This window comes from Poecilia formosa, unplaced genomic scaffold (genome assembly GCF_000485575.1).
Source record: "Poecilia formosa unplaced genomic scaffold, Poecilia_formosa-5.1.2 Scaffold8, whole genome shotgun sequence".
Taxonomy (NCBI): domain Eukaryota; kingdom Metazoa; phylum Chordata; class Actinopteri; order Cyprinodontiformes; family Poeciliidae; genus Poecilia; species Poecilia formosa.
The window spans coordinates 294,017-311,766 of NW_006799947.1; the positions used below are offsets into that span (position 1 = coordinate 294,017).

At 39.9% G+C, this 17,750-nt stretch overlaps 1 protein-coding gene across 3 annotated transcripts in view; it reads left to right on the forward strand.

The window, feature by feature from the left end:
- Positions 1–3,659: 3,659 nt before the first annotated feature.
- The window catches only part of gale (UDP-galactose-4-epimerase), a 17,692-nt gene continuing 3,601 nt past the window's right edge, over positions 3,660–17,750 (forward strand). The window contains exons 1-4 of one of the 3 annotated variants that reach the window (XM_007574132.2): positions 3,660–3,748; positions 16,067–16,711; positions 17,286–17,415; positions 17,506–17,627. In XM_007574132.2, the coding sequence (XP_007574194.1) occupies positions 17,295–17,415; positions 17,506–17,627 (243 nt within the window). In that variant the 5' untranslated portion in view covers positions 3,660–3,748; positions 16,067–16,711; positions 17,286–17,294. The remainder of the gene's footprint in view (positions 3,749–16,066; positions 16,712–17,285; positions 17,416–17,505; positions 17,628–17,750) is intronic. The other 2 variants (XM_007574141.2, XM_007574149.2) reach the window with 2 other exon arrangements.

The following is a 17,750-nucleotide window of genomic DNA, read 5'->3' on the forward strand; positions in this document are numbered from 1 at the left end:
CCAAGACCAGACCTACTTCTAAACCCCTGTGCAATTTGCAGATGGGGCTCATACTGTTACGGGTCCGATGCTTGAGGAACAATCAGAGAGCAGAAGTTACTTCATTGCACCATCTACAGGAGGAAGAATTAATCTTGGGGACAACAGGAAAGTTCTCCTCCTGTGACTGAAGGTTTCCACACAAACATTTCTGCAAACACCGTGCTGTCGACGCTGTTAAACATTAACTTCAGTGCAGCGGGGATGCCTGTTCTTACAGGAGCACTCTCTACTTCCCACATGAGTGATTGCCTCCATGTGCTGCGCCAAACTGAGACAATTTGAAAGTGCAACAGGACATGACTGTAATTGGTGCTCACTACAGGACCACTTTCAATGCTCCGTCAATCAATTATTGTAATGGATTATCTGAGGTCCTATTCTGGCTGCTCGTAATCTGATACAGGGCTCTTTCAGCACCATGGAGAGAGCCAGTGAGGGATCCAGATTTAATCACGCTGGCTTTGAACACAGCACAGCCTCGGCCTCAGCCTTTGTCCACTCCAAAACTGGGAGTAGAAAAGAGCCAGCTAAGGAGAGACAATAGGAGTGTAGCACAAAAGCGCCAGAGTGTAATGAACCAATTGGTTTTTGAGTATAGTTTTAAAGCGCAATTAGTCTTGTTGCACCAATGGGCAACACCTCCAAATGATCTAACAAGATTTTGGAGCCAAAATTAGTCAAATTCTTTTTACTGTTTTCAGCTGTGATCAATACAACTATTCTTTCACTTAAGCTTACTGTCAAATAGCACAGCTTCTCAAATCACATTTACAAAGCCCCGCAAAAGTATTCGCTGCCCTTGAGCATCTTGACATTTTGTCATTTTAAAATCACAAATCATATTTCCTTTTATTGGGATTTTAAATGACAAACCAACATGAAGTGGTGTGTTTTTATAAAGCGGAAGGAAAATGAAACGGGTTTTCAAAAGTTATGTAAAAGTAAGAATGGGGGTGGGGGGGGGTGACTGTCCGTCTGGCACTATGTCAGTGCAAATCCACGGTATTTGTAGAACTCAGGAGTTTGTTAGAGAAAATTAGTAAACGAATTGCAAAGTTTAAAGCAGTATTAGGTAAAAAAAAATCTCAACGAGAACTCTTGAATCTATTGCCTGAAAATAAAAAAAATATATCTATATGGTTTAACTAAAAACCTGCAAACACATGGCCACCCAAACTGACAATCTGAAGAAGGAGAACCTGAAAAAGCCCAGAGAGAGGAACAGCCTCTGGTAAGACGGGAGGATCCGCAGACATACACAGACCCACAAGAAGAAAATCCTTTGTGTATCACTGATGAAAGATGATGGTGGCAGCATCATACTGGGGCTGATGTTTTTCATCAACAGGGGAAGCCGGTTAGAGTTCAGTGGATGAACGAGCAAAAGTTTCAGTCTCTAGATATGACTGGAAATGTATTCCAAAAGACTTGCAGGCGTTACTGGTTCAAAATGTGGCTCTAATGATTGACCCTGGGGAACTCAACAAATCAATTAGATTACGATCTTTAATGAGTAAATAAAAGCTGTGCATCCTTCTATTTTCCCACACTGTTATGTGCTCCTTTTTTCTTTGTCAAATATATAAAGTCTCAATAAAACAAGTTGTAGCAGTAGCATGATAAAATATCAGATATGATCACTCATATGATCACAAATTCACATAAAGTTTCTCCACAGACAATTACTTCCCACTTCCTCTTCTGTTGGTCTTTGCAGGCCGCTCACGTCAGTTAACTGGAAGTTTGGGTCACACTTCCAGTTAACTGACTGGAAGTGTGACCCACTTCCAGTCAGTGGGTCACACTGACCCATGGAAGCCCATGGAAGCCATCTGTGGGCAAACTATAGGAATCCAAAGTATTAAAATACATTCTAACTCCAGCTGCAAATAAAAGAAAAGGCAGCACTTGTAAGAGGTTTGCTGTGGCACAAAAAAAAAAAAAGATCAATGGGAAAATTGCCTGTTTGGCCATCAGAGCAACATAGAGGTCACTGTCTAGACTTTAAAGTGTACTTTAGAAGGTTGCCCATGAGACCCGGTTGCTGTGAAAAGCTCTGCAAAGTGCTACACCTCTGAGCTTAAGGCTAATGGACCACATGGACTTGACTGGGAATGTCCCTGATGTGGTTGGTACTTCTGACAATTATGCAGATCACTCTTGGCAGACAAGGACATGTGTTTTTTTTGTTTGTTTTTTTTTTTCTTCTTTTCTCATGCTTTAAGAACATTTCTGCAAAAGTACCGTGCCGCTCTTTTGGCCTTTTGGCAAAATGAGCAACATCTGAACTGTAAACTGAAGTGCTCTTTTTTTCTTTTTTTCCCCCTGCTAACAGAATATGGAAAATGTGCGTGCACGTTCACCTGAACAAACGCTTCAAAGGAACAACAATAGACCATTCTTTATTCTAAGAAGCCTCTTATTGGGGGAAGAAAAAAAAAGAAAAAGAAACAGATCTTCCTGCAGACCGGGCATATCAGTCGCTTGAATCCCAGGGGCATGTTTAGCCCTAATTTCCTCATCAGAAACAGCGGAGTGTCTCTCGGTAATCTCTGCAGTCCATTGGTTGTTTGGGGTGGAGTCCCCTGTCAGAAAGCATGCCCTGGAATGTTAAACGCTAATTCACCTCTGAGCTGTGGAGGTGGATAAAGTGATTGTTCTATCTGGGAGCTGATTAAAACAGGCTCTGGCCCATCTCCCCCCGCTGCGCTCACCTCTGACGTCCATCACATTCATTTCTGTATTCATGAGTGGATGAGAAAGCACAGGCAGAGCGGCTGCCGTATTACGGATAATAAGGCCAGCGGGCACCACATTCACTGCCACAGGTCCCCCCTCCCTGCCTCCTCCTCCTCCTCTCCCCACCCGGCCTCGGCTCATTCAATTACTTCACAAGAGTTCTCCGAGGCACAGCTGCACTATGGGGGTAAAGAGGAGCAAATTGAGGTACATTCATGTAGACACACACACAGTACACACCTTCCAGATACAAAGACATGGAGGAGGCATGCACGCTGGATCAAGAGCAGCCTGCATATAAAGGATCTCACTGACAGGCATTTGCTTAGTAGTCAATACACTTCTCACACAAGTAAACAACAAAAAAGAAGGTCCATCTTCTGTTTCTCTGTGGCTGGTAAGAGAAATGAAATCAAGCCCATTGCTCATGGGCTCCGTATATGAGGTTGCCATTATCGTGATGAAAGTGTGGACAGCAGCTGGATCATTGAGGAGCATGAAAGATGGACTCTGGCAGACCTAATGGGCCTTATCCTTTATCTGTTGACTAGTATCCGTTCATCTAAAGATGCATTAGGCCCATGTGAAAACCTCTGTTGAATTCACGACTATCTGCTGTTTGAATTATTCATAAAGTTATATGTTAAACAAAGCCTCAAAATGTGTTTGTGTTTCCTGGCTGCTGGCCATGGTGCTGAAGTTCTGCCAAGCTGACTATGGCATCCTCCCTCCCTCACACACACACACACACACATATATATATGCATATACATTTTCTTAAACAGTCTAATAAAACGAAAAAAATTATTGCTCGTATAATATCCCTGACAGGGTTCTAAAAAAGCTGCCACAAAATGGATGCAGTTTGCTGAAGCGATGTGTTATAATGAGATTTCTTTCTAAGCAGACTTTGGACGAAACTGTCATCAAAAGTCTCTGCTAAAACATGGAATCAGCGTAGCGCTATGTAAGTAATGCACAATGTTAAAGCTTGACTTTTACATTCACTGTTGAACTTTGCATGTCGCACTTTGTAGAAATAATGAAAAAAAAAAGTGAAAGTTCAAAGTCCCTTCGAACCGTAACACATTTTTAATATTCTGTGAGAATTGCTAATGATTAGTATAAATTGATGGCATATGTCTTGTCAAGGATTCTCAGCTCTCTGACTTTGACTGAGCCATTTTAACTCATCAACATGCTGTAATCTAAACCAGGGTAACTCTGGCTGCATGTTTAGGATTGTTTTCTTGCTGGAAGGTGAACCTCCAGTCCTTATTTACCACCAACATCCGTCATCCAAAACTCTCCTCCAAAGTTTCCCCATATCATGACTGTGCCACCACCATGTGTCATTGTGTACGTAATGTGTCCAGAAGTTAGTTTTCCATCCCACATGGTATTCTGCATGCCATGTTAAATTTTGGTGTTTTATTTTGTGTTTGCTGTGTTTCCCTTCATGGCTTGTGGGAAACTGTGAACAAGACTCTTTTTTTTGTTAGGATTTTCCTGTCAACATTGGGTATCTAAATGTGTAAAAATCCAAAATGCAGATATTTGGACTATGTGAGTGCAACCGTAAAACACGTACACAAAGAGGAGAGCCTTGTCTTCGCATTTGGTTTGGGAATGCAGGATTTTCCAAACAAAGAATTCCCAAAAATTGGCATACTCCTTCATTAGATGGCATAATTTGCATTCTCTTATAATTGTGCTGCTTCCTTGATTATTAAATGATCACCCTAATTAGGGAGCATAATAGGGTTAATCAGACTCTGCTCATCACACTTATTATTATTCCTGAAAAAAAAAAACGAAGGGAAAAGATACAGTACTTGATTAATTATATCAGCCTTTTCATCCGTTGGGCTACCACTCCTCCCTCTCCCCCCCCCAGCTCTGAAATTAATATCATGTTGTAAATGGAAGGAAGGAGCTGGCCGGACACAGACAGATGAAAGATTTCACTCAAATTAATTAAGCACTAATTATGCGGCGGGAGTTGGGAGCAGTTTGCATAATGAGGCCTATCAAAAGAGATCAGTCATGGAGAGGAGCTGTAGAGTTTCTATACAGCCTTCAGATGACGCGCAGACGCCACTGCAGTGCATGAAGAGGGCTGGCAGAGAAGTGGGAAGAGGGTTAAAGGACTTTGAGGAGTGTTTTTGTTGGTTTGTCAACATGCTGCCAGTCTGAATCCTCCTTGCTGGTGCCACGAACATGGATTATTCCATTCCTCATCTGCCCCGAGGCCTGTGGGTGTATATATTTTTTTTCCCCCTCTCAGCTTAAGAATCAGATAATGAATTCCCCTGTCCAGCAAGAGGCAATAAGGACACAATGTACCTTTAAGTTCAGGCTAATCACAAACAACCTGCCTCCACACTCCAGGGAGCTTTAAAGGCCCTAATCACCTCCCACTCTAATTCTTGTGGTGTCCAGTTATTGTAGATCTGGGACTACACTCCGGCTATCTCTTTAGACAATGGGAAAAGGGATTAGACAGAAACTCTCTCTGCCTTAATCACCTGTTTAATCATTGCCACTGTGTCGTCGGCTGAGTTACTTGAACTGATTTGTGCCGTAGCTGCAGCAATCATGCGTTGGCTAATCAGGGTGCGCGGCCCTGCACTGCCCTTAAAGGTCCCAGAGTGGAATTACAAAGACTATGATTAGTTAATCAAATGAAGAACCCAATGTCCTTTCTTTATTTGTGTATACACCTTATCTAAATGGAAATTGTATATCCGAGGCACTTCCAGAAGGACACATCTACATGTGAATGATCCTCCTTGAGGCCCGGGCGGTGAATACCAAATGAGATCTTTCGTTTCCAATCATGGTGTTATGGCATTGTGGAGACTTTTGCATGTCTGAATGATATTTGTTGTCAGTGCTCATGTGAATGATGCAATCACTCGGCCTGTTGTGAAGTAAATCAGGAGGCACCAGGCAGCAACTCTTCAAATGGGCACAATGGTCTGCAGAACAATGTCAAGATTGTATTATTCTGAGAGTGGAGAAAAGAGCTCAAAGACAGAGCACAGTAGGCACATACAATATGCAAAATACTGCTTGTATCATAGTTAAAATGATATTTCTCTCTCTCTCTCTCTCTCTCTTTCTCACTCTCTCTTTTTTTTGTAGGTTCACACAGAGCTGGTTAGAGCATCCAGAGATTGTACTGAAGTAAAAGTAGCACTGCTTCAACATTTTTACTCAAGTAAAAGTAATGAAGGAGGTTACTCAAGTATTGAGTAACTGATAACGTCTGTTTTAATATTTTATTCATATTTTATTTTATTTTAGTATTTTAATGTTATGTGCAAATTCTGGAATTTTAAAAACTAAAGAGAAAAGAAATAAAACCAAAAAGGTAATTATGTGTACGCTTTAACAAGGTACAGATAGAAAACAACAAAGCTTTTTGTGCAAACAAGAAGTCTCGCTTTAACATAACTGCAGGTTTGCGTCTGGATCTGGTGGATGTTTAAATTTGAAATCATTGGAGAAGGGGACCTCGCAAAACATGAGTCATGTAAATACGCCGGACAGGCAGGTAATTTTCCTCTGCAGATGATTCTGATTAAAATAGATGTGTTCTTCATTCAGTGGGCAGAGGATGCAGAAATGTTTCTAAAATTACAGTAGCAATACTTCATAGTAATATTATTTAAGTAAAAGTAAAAAAAAAAAAGTATGGTGTAGTAAAGCTACAACCAATTTATTTTCTAAAAACCTACGATAGTAAATGTACCTGAGTAAACTACCGACATTTTTGTTAGAATAGATATTTGGCGCCGTTAAATTCTGTTAAAGAGATTTAGAGAATTTCACTGCTGGTAATTTACTTATTTACTTCTTTTAAACTTAGTTAACAGGATTACCATTACTCATTTGGTGCATGTGAATAAATTAGAATATTATTGCATCTTTTTTTAATTTTAGAAAGGCAATTGAAGGAGTTAGATTAATGACATCCATTCTTTCCTTTGAATGATTATGGGCGACGGCATAATCATTCAGTTTCTCCGAAAATTAGAATGTCACGTAATATGTATATACATGTAATTTATTTAAAGCTCTTGTGTGAAATTTGTCATTTTCAGAACAGTCATCTGATTTATCTGAAATAGATTTTTTTTTTCTCCATAAACTAACTCAAAATACACATTAACATAAACAAAAACAACCTGCTTTAAGATAATTAAATGTTTTCTGCACTGATACTTTTACCCAACATATTTAGCATATGTTACAAATGAGAACATTTCCTTTCATTACCATCTGACTGAAAATTAGATTGATTTAAATTGATTTTATATATTTTTTTTTTTTCTGCATAGCCACCGCTTCTCTCCTTTCAGTCAGACATGCTGTTAGACATTGTTCCTAAAGAGAAAAAAATATCCCCCCATTCCTTTGTGGCAACTTCCTTGTAAGGCCAGCAGACTTGACCCGCTGACTCCTCCTGGAATCACCTATTATTCGTCAGTGACAGCAGCCCCTTGAAGGGTGGGTGGGTTCCCTGGAAGGTACAGGGTCGTGGACGTCCCAATCCATCTTTGTCTGCCAAGCGATTGATTGCGATTTAGCGCACAGGAGCAGGAGATGGTGGGGTTCCATTCTGATGAGCGATAGGTGGGAACCCTTTGACTCCCAGCACATGGCAAGCAGAGTCAGGGCTATGATGAGGGGTCAGAGGCAGCTGTGGGGGGGGGATCTGGGGAAGAGATGGAAGAAACATGGGGGTTGCATTGATCACAATATAGAAGGTGTCAGGGATCTGGGACAAAGCCCCTAGACCAACCAGCAGAGTCTATCAGATACCCTATCTATCATCTGCCCAGCTTTGTGGTTAGTACAACGGTTGTTAGCTAATTGTTTCATCTTCAGGGGATCCATCATCAGGGAAGAAGACAGTGCACCACCAGTAAAAGGACACATGAGCAAGCTTTACTCCAGCTGGAGGAAATAAGGCTGCATTTTCCCCTGTAGATCTTCAACTAGGTGATTAAGTGCATTCGCGTTCAGCATGTTGCTTTAAATCAAATGTTTTTGTCTAAGGATTGCAGGCTGCATGATGGCAGTGAGGATATTACATTCACCCGACTCACATTTTACCCCACATCTTTCTTGCAGATCCCTAAAGAAACAGTTTACTGAGCAAATGTAGGCGTTGTAACGCGAGAGATTGTGCAAAAAAAGTTCAAGATGCGTGAATGCTTTTTCAGTGTTCTGTATGTAATATTTATCCTGTTCCTCACAAGAGTCATCTCCTCGGCGTAGACAAAAGATTTCCCTTTAAGGACGTTAAGTCCAGAAGCAGCCTCACTTCACTGGGTCACTCTGTCAATCTAACTCCATCATCATCCTAAGTCCACTCTGTTTCAAGGCATTTTTATTCAATGAGTTGGTTATCATCTATTTACTCCATGCCACCCAACCAGCCATCCATTAGCTGTTCTCGCTTATCCTTTTAGAGGGTCGTAGGATGGGGAGGGTGCTGAGATCCACACACAAAGCCCTCTGCTGACCTCTTTGTTGTGAGCTGCATTTTTCTCCCTCTCTTTTTTTTCTTCTTTTTTTTATCATAATGTACCAAATGGTTGTACACTTAGAAAAACATATTGTACCCAGACGTATCTTGAAATCTCCTGCTTATGTCGTAATTCGACATGTGGCAGTGCGAGTGCCGGCGTTGCCAGTCACAGGAAGTGGTGTCAGCCAGGTGGATGAGGGGCCTGTAACCCGATCTGCTGTTGACAGAACGGGGACAGGTGCTCCCGGCTAAACTAATCCACATATGCATGCTCGACACAGGTCATCCATTAAGGCAGATTGATTCAAAGCTTTAAGGGGCCGTTCCTCAACAATCCCCGGCCCGGCCTTACCTTTGCTGTTGCCATGATACCAAATTGCAGTAATTCAGGATGGCCTGGATTGGAAAAAAGAAGAAAAAAAAAAAAAAAGGGAAAGGAATGTCCACTCTGTTTGTACAGCGATAGCGATGGAAACATTTTGTCACACAGGACATGAGGGAACATTTGGGGAGCAATTTATCTCTAAACTTCATGAAACGGAAATTAAATGACTGAGTGGGTTTTCAGTGTTAGATACCCGTGATGATACTCAAGCTTCACTCAACCCAAGCTGCTCACTGGGAAAATAATGACACCCAGGGGAGGATTGAGTGAGGCAACATGCGTGACGGTGCCACATAAAAACCTCATATGTGGGAAAAAAGAAAAAGAAAAAAAGAAAAGCACATAAACCAGAAATCACTTTGATTCAGTGTTATTATCAAACGCACTCCCGGTGAGGAGGGACTCAAATGCCAAATAAAGGTTTACAGGCAGAGGCCAGGCAGCTGCTGCTCTCTGATTGGCTGAAAAGCCCAGCAGCGATCTCACCTGTTATCCACAACCCAGTGCATGGTAAACACCCTGAGTGAGACCTGTGGGGGGAAGGAGCCCATCTGGTCAGCAGCATTAACAACCATCTCTTTAACAAAGGCGTCCTGCAAAAAGACAGAAATAAATAAAAAAGTAAGGAGAAGGGCACAACAGGGCACATTAGCCAATAAAAACAGGCAATGCGTGACATTTAGCGCCTGATGCAAGGCTTAGAGGAATACAGGTTACTCACTGTCTGTCTTTGCAGCAGCAGCCCCTGGCAATAAAAACAAAAAGGCAATCTCACAGAGCGAGAGGGATGCTGTGCATAAAGCTGCCCGCCTCAGTTGATGGTTCCATAATTTCTCTATAAAGTTAAAATGCAAGAAGGAAACAGCCAGAGTCTCCAAGCCATCCGCATACAGTTGTTTTCCATTTTGCCGGACATCAAATTTAGAGAGTGTCATTATGCAGGAGGAGGAAGGACTCTGACAGCTAATTTACTCTGAAGAAGAATGGCCTGTAAACGCAGGAAAACATGAGGCAGATCAGAGGAGAGGCAGCCACAGAAGACCAAACAGTGCCACCTTGTGTTGAAGACTCTTCCGATTGACAGAACTTTCCTTTTTTTTTTCCCTTCCCTAAAATTTGATTTATTTATTTTTTTTTACAAACTTTTAAAGATCTGTGAGAATCCTTTGGTCTCACCATTACAGATGACCTGGTTCAGGTCTGTTATTTTTACGAGTCTGAGTAAATTAGGACATCAATTAGTTCATTTAAAAAAGTGAAATAATTCATTACACAGAAAGTGATTCATTTCAAGTCTTTTGTTGTTGTTTAGCTGTCATAGCTCAAATTTATTTACTTTTTTTTAAAATTAGATAATTATATCAGACAACTAAATGATTATAAGCCGGTGAGGGGAGTAAGAAGTGGTCGAAAAGTTCCTTGTAGATTGTTGTGCTGACTTTAGACTTAATAAAGTGAACCAACACCACCAGATGACACTGACTGTGGGAACTTCTCACTAGACTTAAAGCGATGTGAGATCCGTGCCTCTCCACTCCTCCTCCAGATTTCCAAAAGAAATACAAAATGTTCTTTCATCTCCAAAAACAAAAAGAAATCTTGTTTCTCCTTGGGCCAGGTGAGATGCTTCTGAGTTTGTCTCTGGGTGGCCAAACAAAGGAGATCAGACAGCTTCTCTGCATATCTTTGTAGTTTTCATAACTTTTATATATTTTTGTACCATATTTTTTCCTTATACTAAACTTTCCTTTAGCACACTTCCTGAGAACAAACTAGTTTCTTTACCAGTAACCCTTTATGGCTTATACTACTTGTTGCACTCCTGTTGAACAACTGTCAGGCCAAAGCACAATATTTTTGTATTAGAAATTATTTGTTAACCTGATGTGACGTTCTAATGTTCTGTTAAACCAGGTTGTGGGTTCTCTTTCTCTTTAAGCCCCAAAAAGATTAAAACTAACTCACATAAATCACTCGATGTGCAGTAAAACTACGTCGTATTTCGGTTTTGATTTTTGGATTGAATTACTGACATAACTGAGTGGTATTCATAATATTGAAACTCATTTAGATGCACCTGTAGCTGGTCGATTGGTTCTATTTTTACAACTAGAAGGATAACGACAAAGTCTCTAAATGAGATCTGGAGAGGACAAAGACTGGTTTTGAAGACAGAAAGGTTTGGGGTGGAGTTTGAACAGCGAGCAATGGGCTCTCTACAGCTGCTGGCACTAATGAGGATAATTACCCGTGTAATAACATTAGCCTATCTGAGGGAATGGAGGGGAAGGACAAGTGGTTGTGTTTGTGTGTGTGTGTGTGTGTGTGGGGGTGGCTGTGCGCGCGCGTGGACCGTGCACGTGGCTCGCCTTCTATCTCACTTGTGGTCTCTCCCTCATTCCCTGAATCTCAATATCTCTTTGTTAGCCCACAATAATTGTATTTGGGCCTCATATCCGCCATATCAGATTCGAGTTTGTACAAGGTAATTAGCAGAGGAAGGGAAGCCTCCACACCAGGAGGACAAATGCCCCCATGACATCATTCTGGCTCCACTCAGGAGGGGAAGGTTTTTCTTTCTTTCTTTTCTCCCCATTTACTCATCTTCATCTGCCTCTCCATTCAGCTGCTGAGAAAGAGTAGTGATGGAGGGCCAAAAAATGTGAGCAAAAGTTGATGACACTGAAAAGGAGGAGAGCCGGGATTAAGAAGATAAAGAAACGAGGAGAGGTGGGAGAGATAAAGCAGAGAGAGGAGATTTGAGATGAGATGGAGGGCTGTGTTTCTGCAGCAGGCCGTAATCTCCAATCAGCTTTTACTAACAGACAGCGGGGGAAAGTTCCTCAGTGCTAATGCAGGCTGCCACTCGGAAGGAGCCGGTGTATCCAGCTGGGAGTCCAAGGGATGAGGAGTGGGGTGGGGGGGATTAACTGGCACTCAGGTGGAGAGAGATAAAGAGAATCAGATGGAGACCCTGTGGACGGTCACGCCCTCTTTCACTCCATCCATCACATTTTCTCCCTTCATTTTCAAAGAACAAATGTACATCGGCGCTCTGTGCTTTCTGGGTGGAGTAGTGACAGCAGGAGGAAATGATAGTGGCTTAATTCAGGGGTGACTTATGTCCGATTGGATTTGAGGCAAGACTTTCTCTTCTTCTCTTGTGGATGAGTTGATGACACGTGTTACGGAGCCAAAAATGATTTCACTCTATGGTTTGACAAGACTTAGACATAACATCTAATTAAGCTGCGTTTTCTTACTATTTCTTAGGAGAGAGTTATGTTTAAGGTGTCAAATATGTGCATTCATTTAAGAGCTTTTCCCTTTTTTATATTGTACAATTACTTCAGAATAAAAGGATATTTTGCAAGTATGCCTAAATGCATCCCCTAAATATAAAGCCTCATTCCATTGCAGTTATTTTTCTGCTCTAACTGTATTTTTTTTTAACTTATTGTTTGCTGAATCAAGTGTTGGTCTCAGCTGTTGCAAAATATCTCATTTCTCTACTCCCCTTTTTTTTTTTTTTTTTTTTTTTTGTGATGCCCAGGGCAATCAAACTTGCTGTGCTTGACTGGATGAAATCTGAAGCACATCAGCATAAACCAATATGCTTCAGATTTCATCCAGTTGCTTCTGACGTTTCAGTGCTGTGAAAAGTCTTTTGCTTCCAACATATCTCTTGTTTTTGGCTGTTCTGTTTTGTTTCAGATCATCAAATAGTTCTTCACATCAAACCTAGATCACCTACATAAATACAAAATGTTTTCAAAGATTGTTTCATTCAGCAAGGGGGGAAAAGCTGGCTACATGAAAAGGTCCAAGGAGGATTTCTGGCTCATCCTCCTTTAGCAACAACAACTTCTGTCAAGTGTTTGTAAAACAGGCGATGAGTCTTACGACACTCTGCAGGAATGTCTTTGCAGAACTGTTTTACTTTAGCTACAGAGTTTTTGAAATCCTTCCTGAGCAGCCTGCGAAATAAAATCCAATTCGGAACTGACGGGAAGAAACAAAGATTAAAAAATGTAAACAAAAAAAAAGAGTAATAAAGAAAACAATCATTGTGTAACGAGAGCCTGAGGTGTTTGTGTTCATTTCATTCTGTACAGAGAATGACTCAATAATATTCAAATGAAAAAAAAAAATCTCATTCTAGTGACAATTATGACGCATCTAAAAAGCAAAACATGACAAAGTTCTTCTTGTGAACTGTGAAGCTGTGTTGTATGTCTTTAAAAATAACCTCTGAGTCAATTCTCTTGGTTGAAGCATTTAGTTCTGATCCATTCTTGCCATGGGCTTTTATAAAATAATTAAATTAATGGCAGCTAATCTCTAAAAGCCAGCTGAGGGTCACTTCCATCTTCCTCTCACAAAGATAGACCAAAATGAGTCTCTACCCTTTTATGTAGCAGATTATCTAATTCGTTGGTCTTGACAAAAGAAATTGAGTTCAGTAGTAGTGCACGACAAAATCTGTTTCTTGTTTATATATAAAATTGTTAGAAAATGAAATATTAAACAATATGGCTTAACAGTGTGCTTGTTCTAATTTCCCCTACACCACCTTGATGTTTGTCCAGCACATCCCATAAATGCTTCGTTGAATTAAGATCTGGAAAATATGGAGGCCAAGTCAACACCTCAAACTCAATGTTGTGCTTCTCAAACAGTTCCTCCACCATATTTACTTTGTGGCAGTGTGTATTATCCTCTTAAAAGAAGTTATGGCCATTATGGTATTCTGCTTGCATGAAAGGATGACTGTCGTTCACATTGTTGTCAGGAAACATCACAGTGCTAGCACCTGTCCAAACAACAAAGAGCTTAGAGCTGCGTTCTTTTTTCCACTTTAAGTCCACCTCTTCCATATTTTGCATATTAAAACGCAAAACTGTTCACTCACCTGCCAAATAATTAAATTGGGATATTTTAATCCCTTCTATGGCCAAAAGGTGTGTAAAATCCATCACTTAGACATGTAAGTTGATCTAAAAGCATAGAGGACTGAATTTGCTTCAGGAAATCGGTTTTCATAATCTAGCAGCTATATCCGAGCTTTACACCAAACATACAAAGTGTCAGAATCCAGCAGAACGAAGCACACCTCCTCTGGCCTCGAGAGCAGTGGAGATGTACTCTGTGGAGTGGTGAATTATTCCTCCCTGTTTGGCAATCAAATAGATGGGTTTTGGAGATTTGTCTGGATAATGTCATTTGCCTGACTGTATTGCTGCAGAGATGTTAAATTCTGCTCAAATGTAAAATTTAGTGCAGAGTGAAATACGGTATGAGATTCCTTTTAAAGGTGTTGGACTCTGCCACTTATGTGCCATGTCAAGAACTAAGAGGCTTAACATTTTGAAAATGTCATTCTAGTTTTTTTTTTTTTTTTTACCTTGCATCAAAATGTGTACAAACTAATTTCTTGCCAATGACTTGCAATACAAAACAACTATGTTTGAAACAAATCTTGTTTAAAAAAAAAAAAAAAATCAGAAGAATTCCTAAATAAATGCTCTTGATTGGTAATCAGTTATTTTTTATTCTCTTAGTTTTCTTCTTGCCCTATCTGTCCTCTTTTAAATACTCAAATTGCTTTCTGCTCTTATTCCTCTGTATCTGTACTGAATCAAGTTACCATTTTTGTTTACCCTCTTGACCTTTCTCGTCTGTCCCACATTCCTCAATAACAAAGAAAAACCATTTCTTAGAAACTAACTTCGCCTCCCAGGCATCTGCTTATCTCTTCATTTTCTTTCTTCCCATTCCTACTGCGTCTTTTTTCAAATGCCAATATCTCTGGGTTTGTCGGGACCGTCGGTGGTTTAAGAAATGTGGCACAGTCTGCTGAATCTGTGTTTACTAACGTGGCAACCTGAACACAATGCAAAATGTGGTGGTGGCAGCATCATGCTGGGGGAACAATATCCTCGGTGGTCAGACAACTTCTACCAACGTGTCAATCACTGTTATCTGTTTTACTGTATGCAAAGAGAGAATCCAAATATCAAGTGATGCTGACTTTTCCTAAAAAGAAAGATTTTGATAGCTCAGTCATTGTTTTAACAGTAAACTATCTGGTTGAAGTTTTCAAGTGAACATTTAAACAACCTTTATATGACTCAGAAACAAGTCCTATGTCCCAATAGTTAGGTCATAAAAAGAAATAAAAAGCACATTTCCCTTTTAGTCATCCGTCCAAGCAAGAGACAAGCATCACTCTCTCTCAAACAGGAAGTTAAATCCTAAAAGAAAGTGAGCGTGACTTTTGCCTAAAAAAAGTCACAAGTTTGATTCACCCAAATGAGAACTGAAAGATGCTTGGCTGCGGCAGAACGTGTTTAGTAGGTCATACAAAAAGGGGATGTCAGGAAGTTTTAATTCAAGGAGTTTCCTCATGTTCTTTGTTTAAACAAGACAAGAATTATTTCTAAATAGTTTCATAATTTAATAAAGGAAAAATGATTAATCATCCTTAGGTTTATGTATCTTCATACTTTCTTAAATTTTCATTGTATGGTTTTGTGCCTGCATGAAAACTGGCAAAAGTTTGTTATTATTGTGAAAGTCTGCAATGAAAAGATCATTTTAGGTAATAAATATCAGCAAATGAGAGACGTTTATAAACACAGTTTTCTGAGAACATATGTCATAATGGCATGCCTCAAAAGTAAGGAATATGTGTGGCAACTTTATAGATTGCTTTGTCATGGTTAATGGCAAGTAATGAACTTCCATCACATTATTCATTGTATTGAATCAAGATGTAGTTCATTAAATCATCAGTGTTTAGTGATGAAGTCACAAGAAAGGGAGTGAACAGACTGTACGTCCTAGGAAGCTTTGGTCCTTTTGAGTTTGCAGCAAGATGTTTCAGATCTTCTGTACATCATTTGTAGAGTCAGATTTCTTTTCCCATCATCTGTTGGGTTAGCGGCATCAGAACTGAAGACTTTAAAAAGCTCAACAAGCCGATATAGAAGGGTGGTTCTGTTTAGTTTTACAGTTTAGCAATAAAACAATTTAGTCCCTTTTCTAAATTTTGTATCCAAAACATAAAACTGATCAATATTGCAGCTGATTTTTGATATTCCCAATTTACATATGTGAGACTGGAGAACAATCCAATTTAATTTTAACTTCTAACACTGGAATTGAAGCTGTAAACTAACTCCCAAGATTCACAAATGTAAGTTTTTCATACACACATTTGGAGCATGTGGAGCAATTCCCTCCAAAAAACAAACAAACAAAAAACTGGCATCTAAAAGGTTAAAAATAAATGAATAATATATGGTGGGGGTTGGCATTTATGTTTTTTTTTCTTTCTGCATTTTCTGTTTTCAAAGGACCCAGATGGAGTGACGGATGTATTATCTGCAGTAAGTGACCGTATGTTTACATTTGGTGCTGTCCGAATTTGGCAGCATGGGTTCCTACTAACGTGGCACTCTTTAATTTGTCCTCTGTGGCGGGTGCTCTGCACAAACACTTCCTTGTATCGCTGAGAAGAGGCGTGGTATCATCATGACACTCTTTGACGCAACTTCACGTACGAGGGGGCGTTCACGTACCATGGGAATCATGTGTACAGTTCTGTTGTAGCTAAATCCGTGTTGCCCTTCAAAATTAAAGCTAAGAAAATGTATTTTTTTAAAAATCACAATACAAGTATGCCTGAAATAAATGGTATTTTGAATAGTGTTTTAAATTACTATTTAATTTTTAAGGGAGTTTCAACGTAAAATTATGGGTTAAATTTCAAATATTCACATATACTCTCTTATTTTGAAAACTAATAGCCTTTACGTTGCCAGTTATTCAAGTACTTAACTCTTCTCCACGTTTACCAGGAAGTACAGACTTTATGTGTCAAGTAAAGTCTTTTTAAATGGGCAGACTGATTTAAACGCCTTGTTTTAAGTCTGTTCTGACCAGATTTACAAAGAAACATTACCTGGAGCGACCGTCTTCCAACCACACAGAAAGATTAGGTGAGCATTTTACAAACAGCTCATGTTGTATGTAAAATATAATTCAGTTTTAGTCCAATTGTGGCAAAAATATGTAATTTGGCTGCTTAAGCAGGAATTCGGGGTTTTATTTGTCAGTTTTTTGTTTCAGTCGTGTGCAGTTTGGACTTTGACCTTCTGTGTAACTTGAAAACAAACTGCTAATGCAAATAAAAGGCTATAAATTGTGTTTCTATCAATTCTGAATGTCTTTTTTTTCAGTTTTGTGACAATTAATTAAAAAACAAAAAGAAAACATGCTTTATATGTAAGCACGTGAAAAAAAAATTAAACAAATTTAGTAGAGAAATTTATTTTTAGACGAGGAATGTTCCAAAATAAAATACCTGCTTCTGCTGACGTTAATACCTCCTATAGTTCAATATTGTGTCCTGCAGTTAGACAGGGTCAACCTGCTGACGTGGGACAATACAGGTGAGTCACACAGCTTTTAATAGGCTCCAACAAATGCTTGAGGTGTGTTCAGAAGAAATGAGGTAGATTGGCATTCTCTGAAGAATGCATCCTTTGCTTGACTTGCTGCATGATGTCACAGACCCACAGGATGGCGGAGAAGGTGTTGGTGACAGGTGGAGCCGGATACATCGGAAGCCACTGCGTGGTGGAGCTGATCGAGGCAGGCTACCAGCCGGTGGTGGTGGATAACTACAGCAACGCCGTCCGAGGTGAGCTCCAGTTCCTCCAGGAAGGATTAAAAAACTATTATTAAATGAAGCTTGTTGATTATTAAGATCCATGTGTGCTTTTGTGTTTTGATGGAGGAGAGGGGAATGTGGCAGAGAGCATTCGAAGGATAGAGAAGCTCCTCAACACCAGCATTGAATTTCATGAGCTAGACCTTCTGGATCGACCTGCACTGGAAAAACTCTTCAAAAAGGTCAGAATTTTGTTAGACATGATAATTAGTTTCTGCTATGTCGGTATCTGTAATGTATCGTTTATGACAGTTGTTATGAAGTGTCATTCGGTAAGTAATGACACTTTTAATGCAAAATTGCTC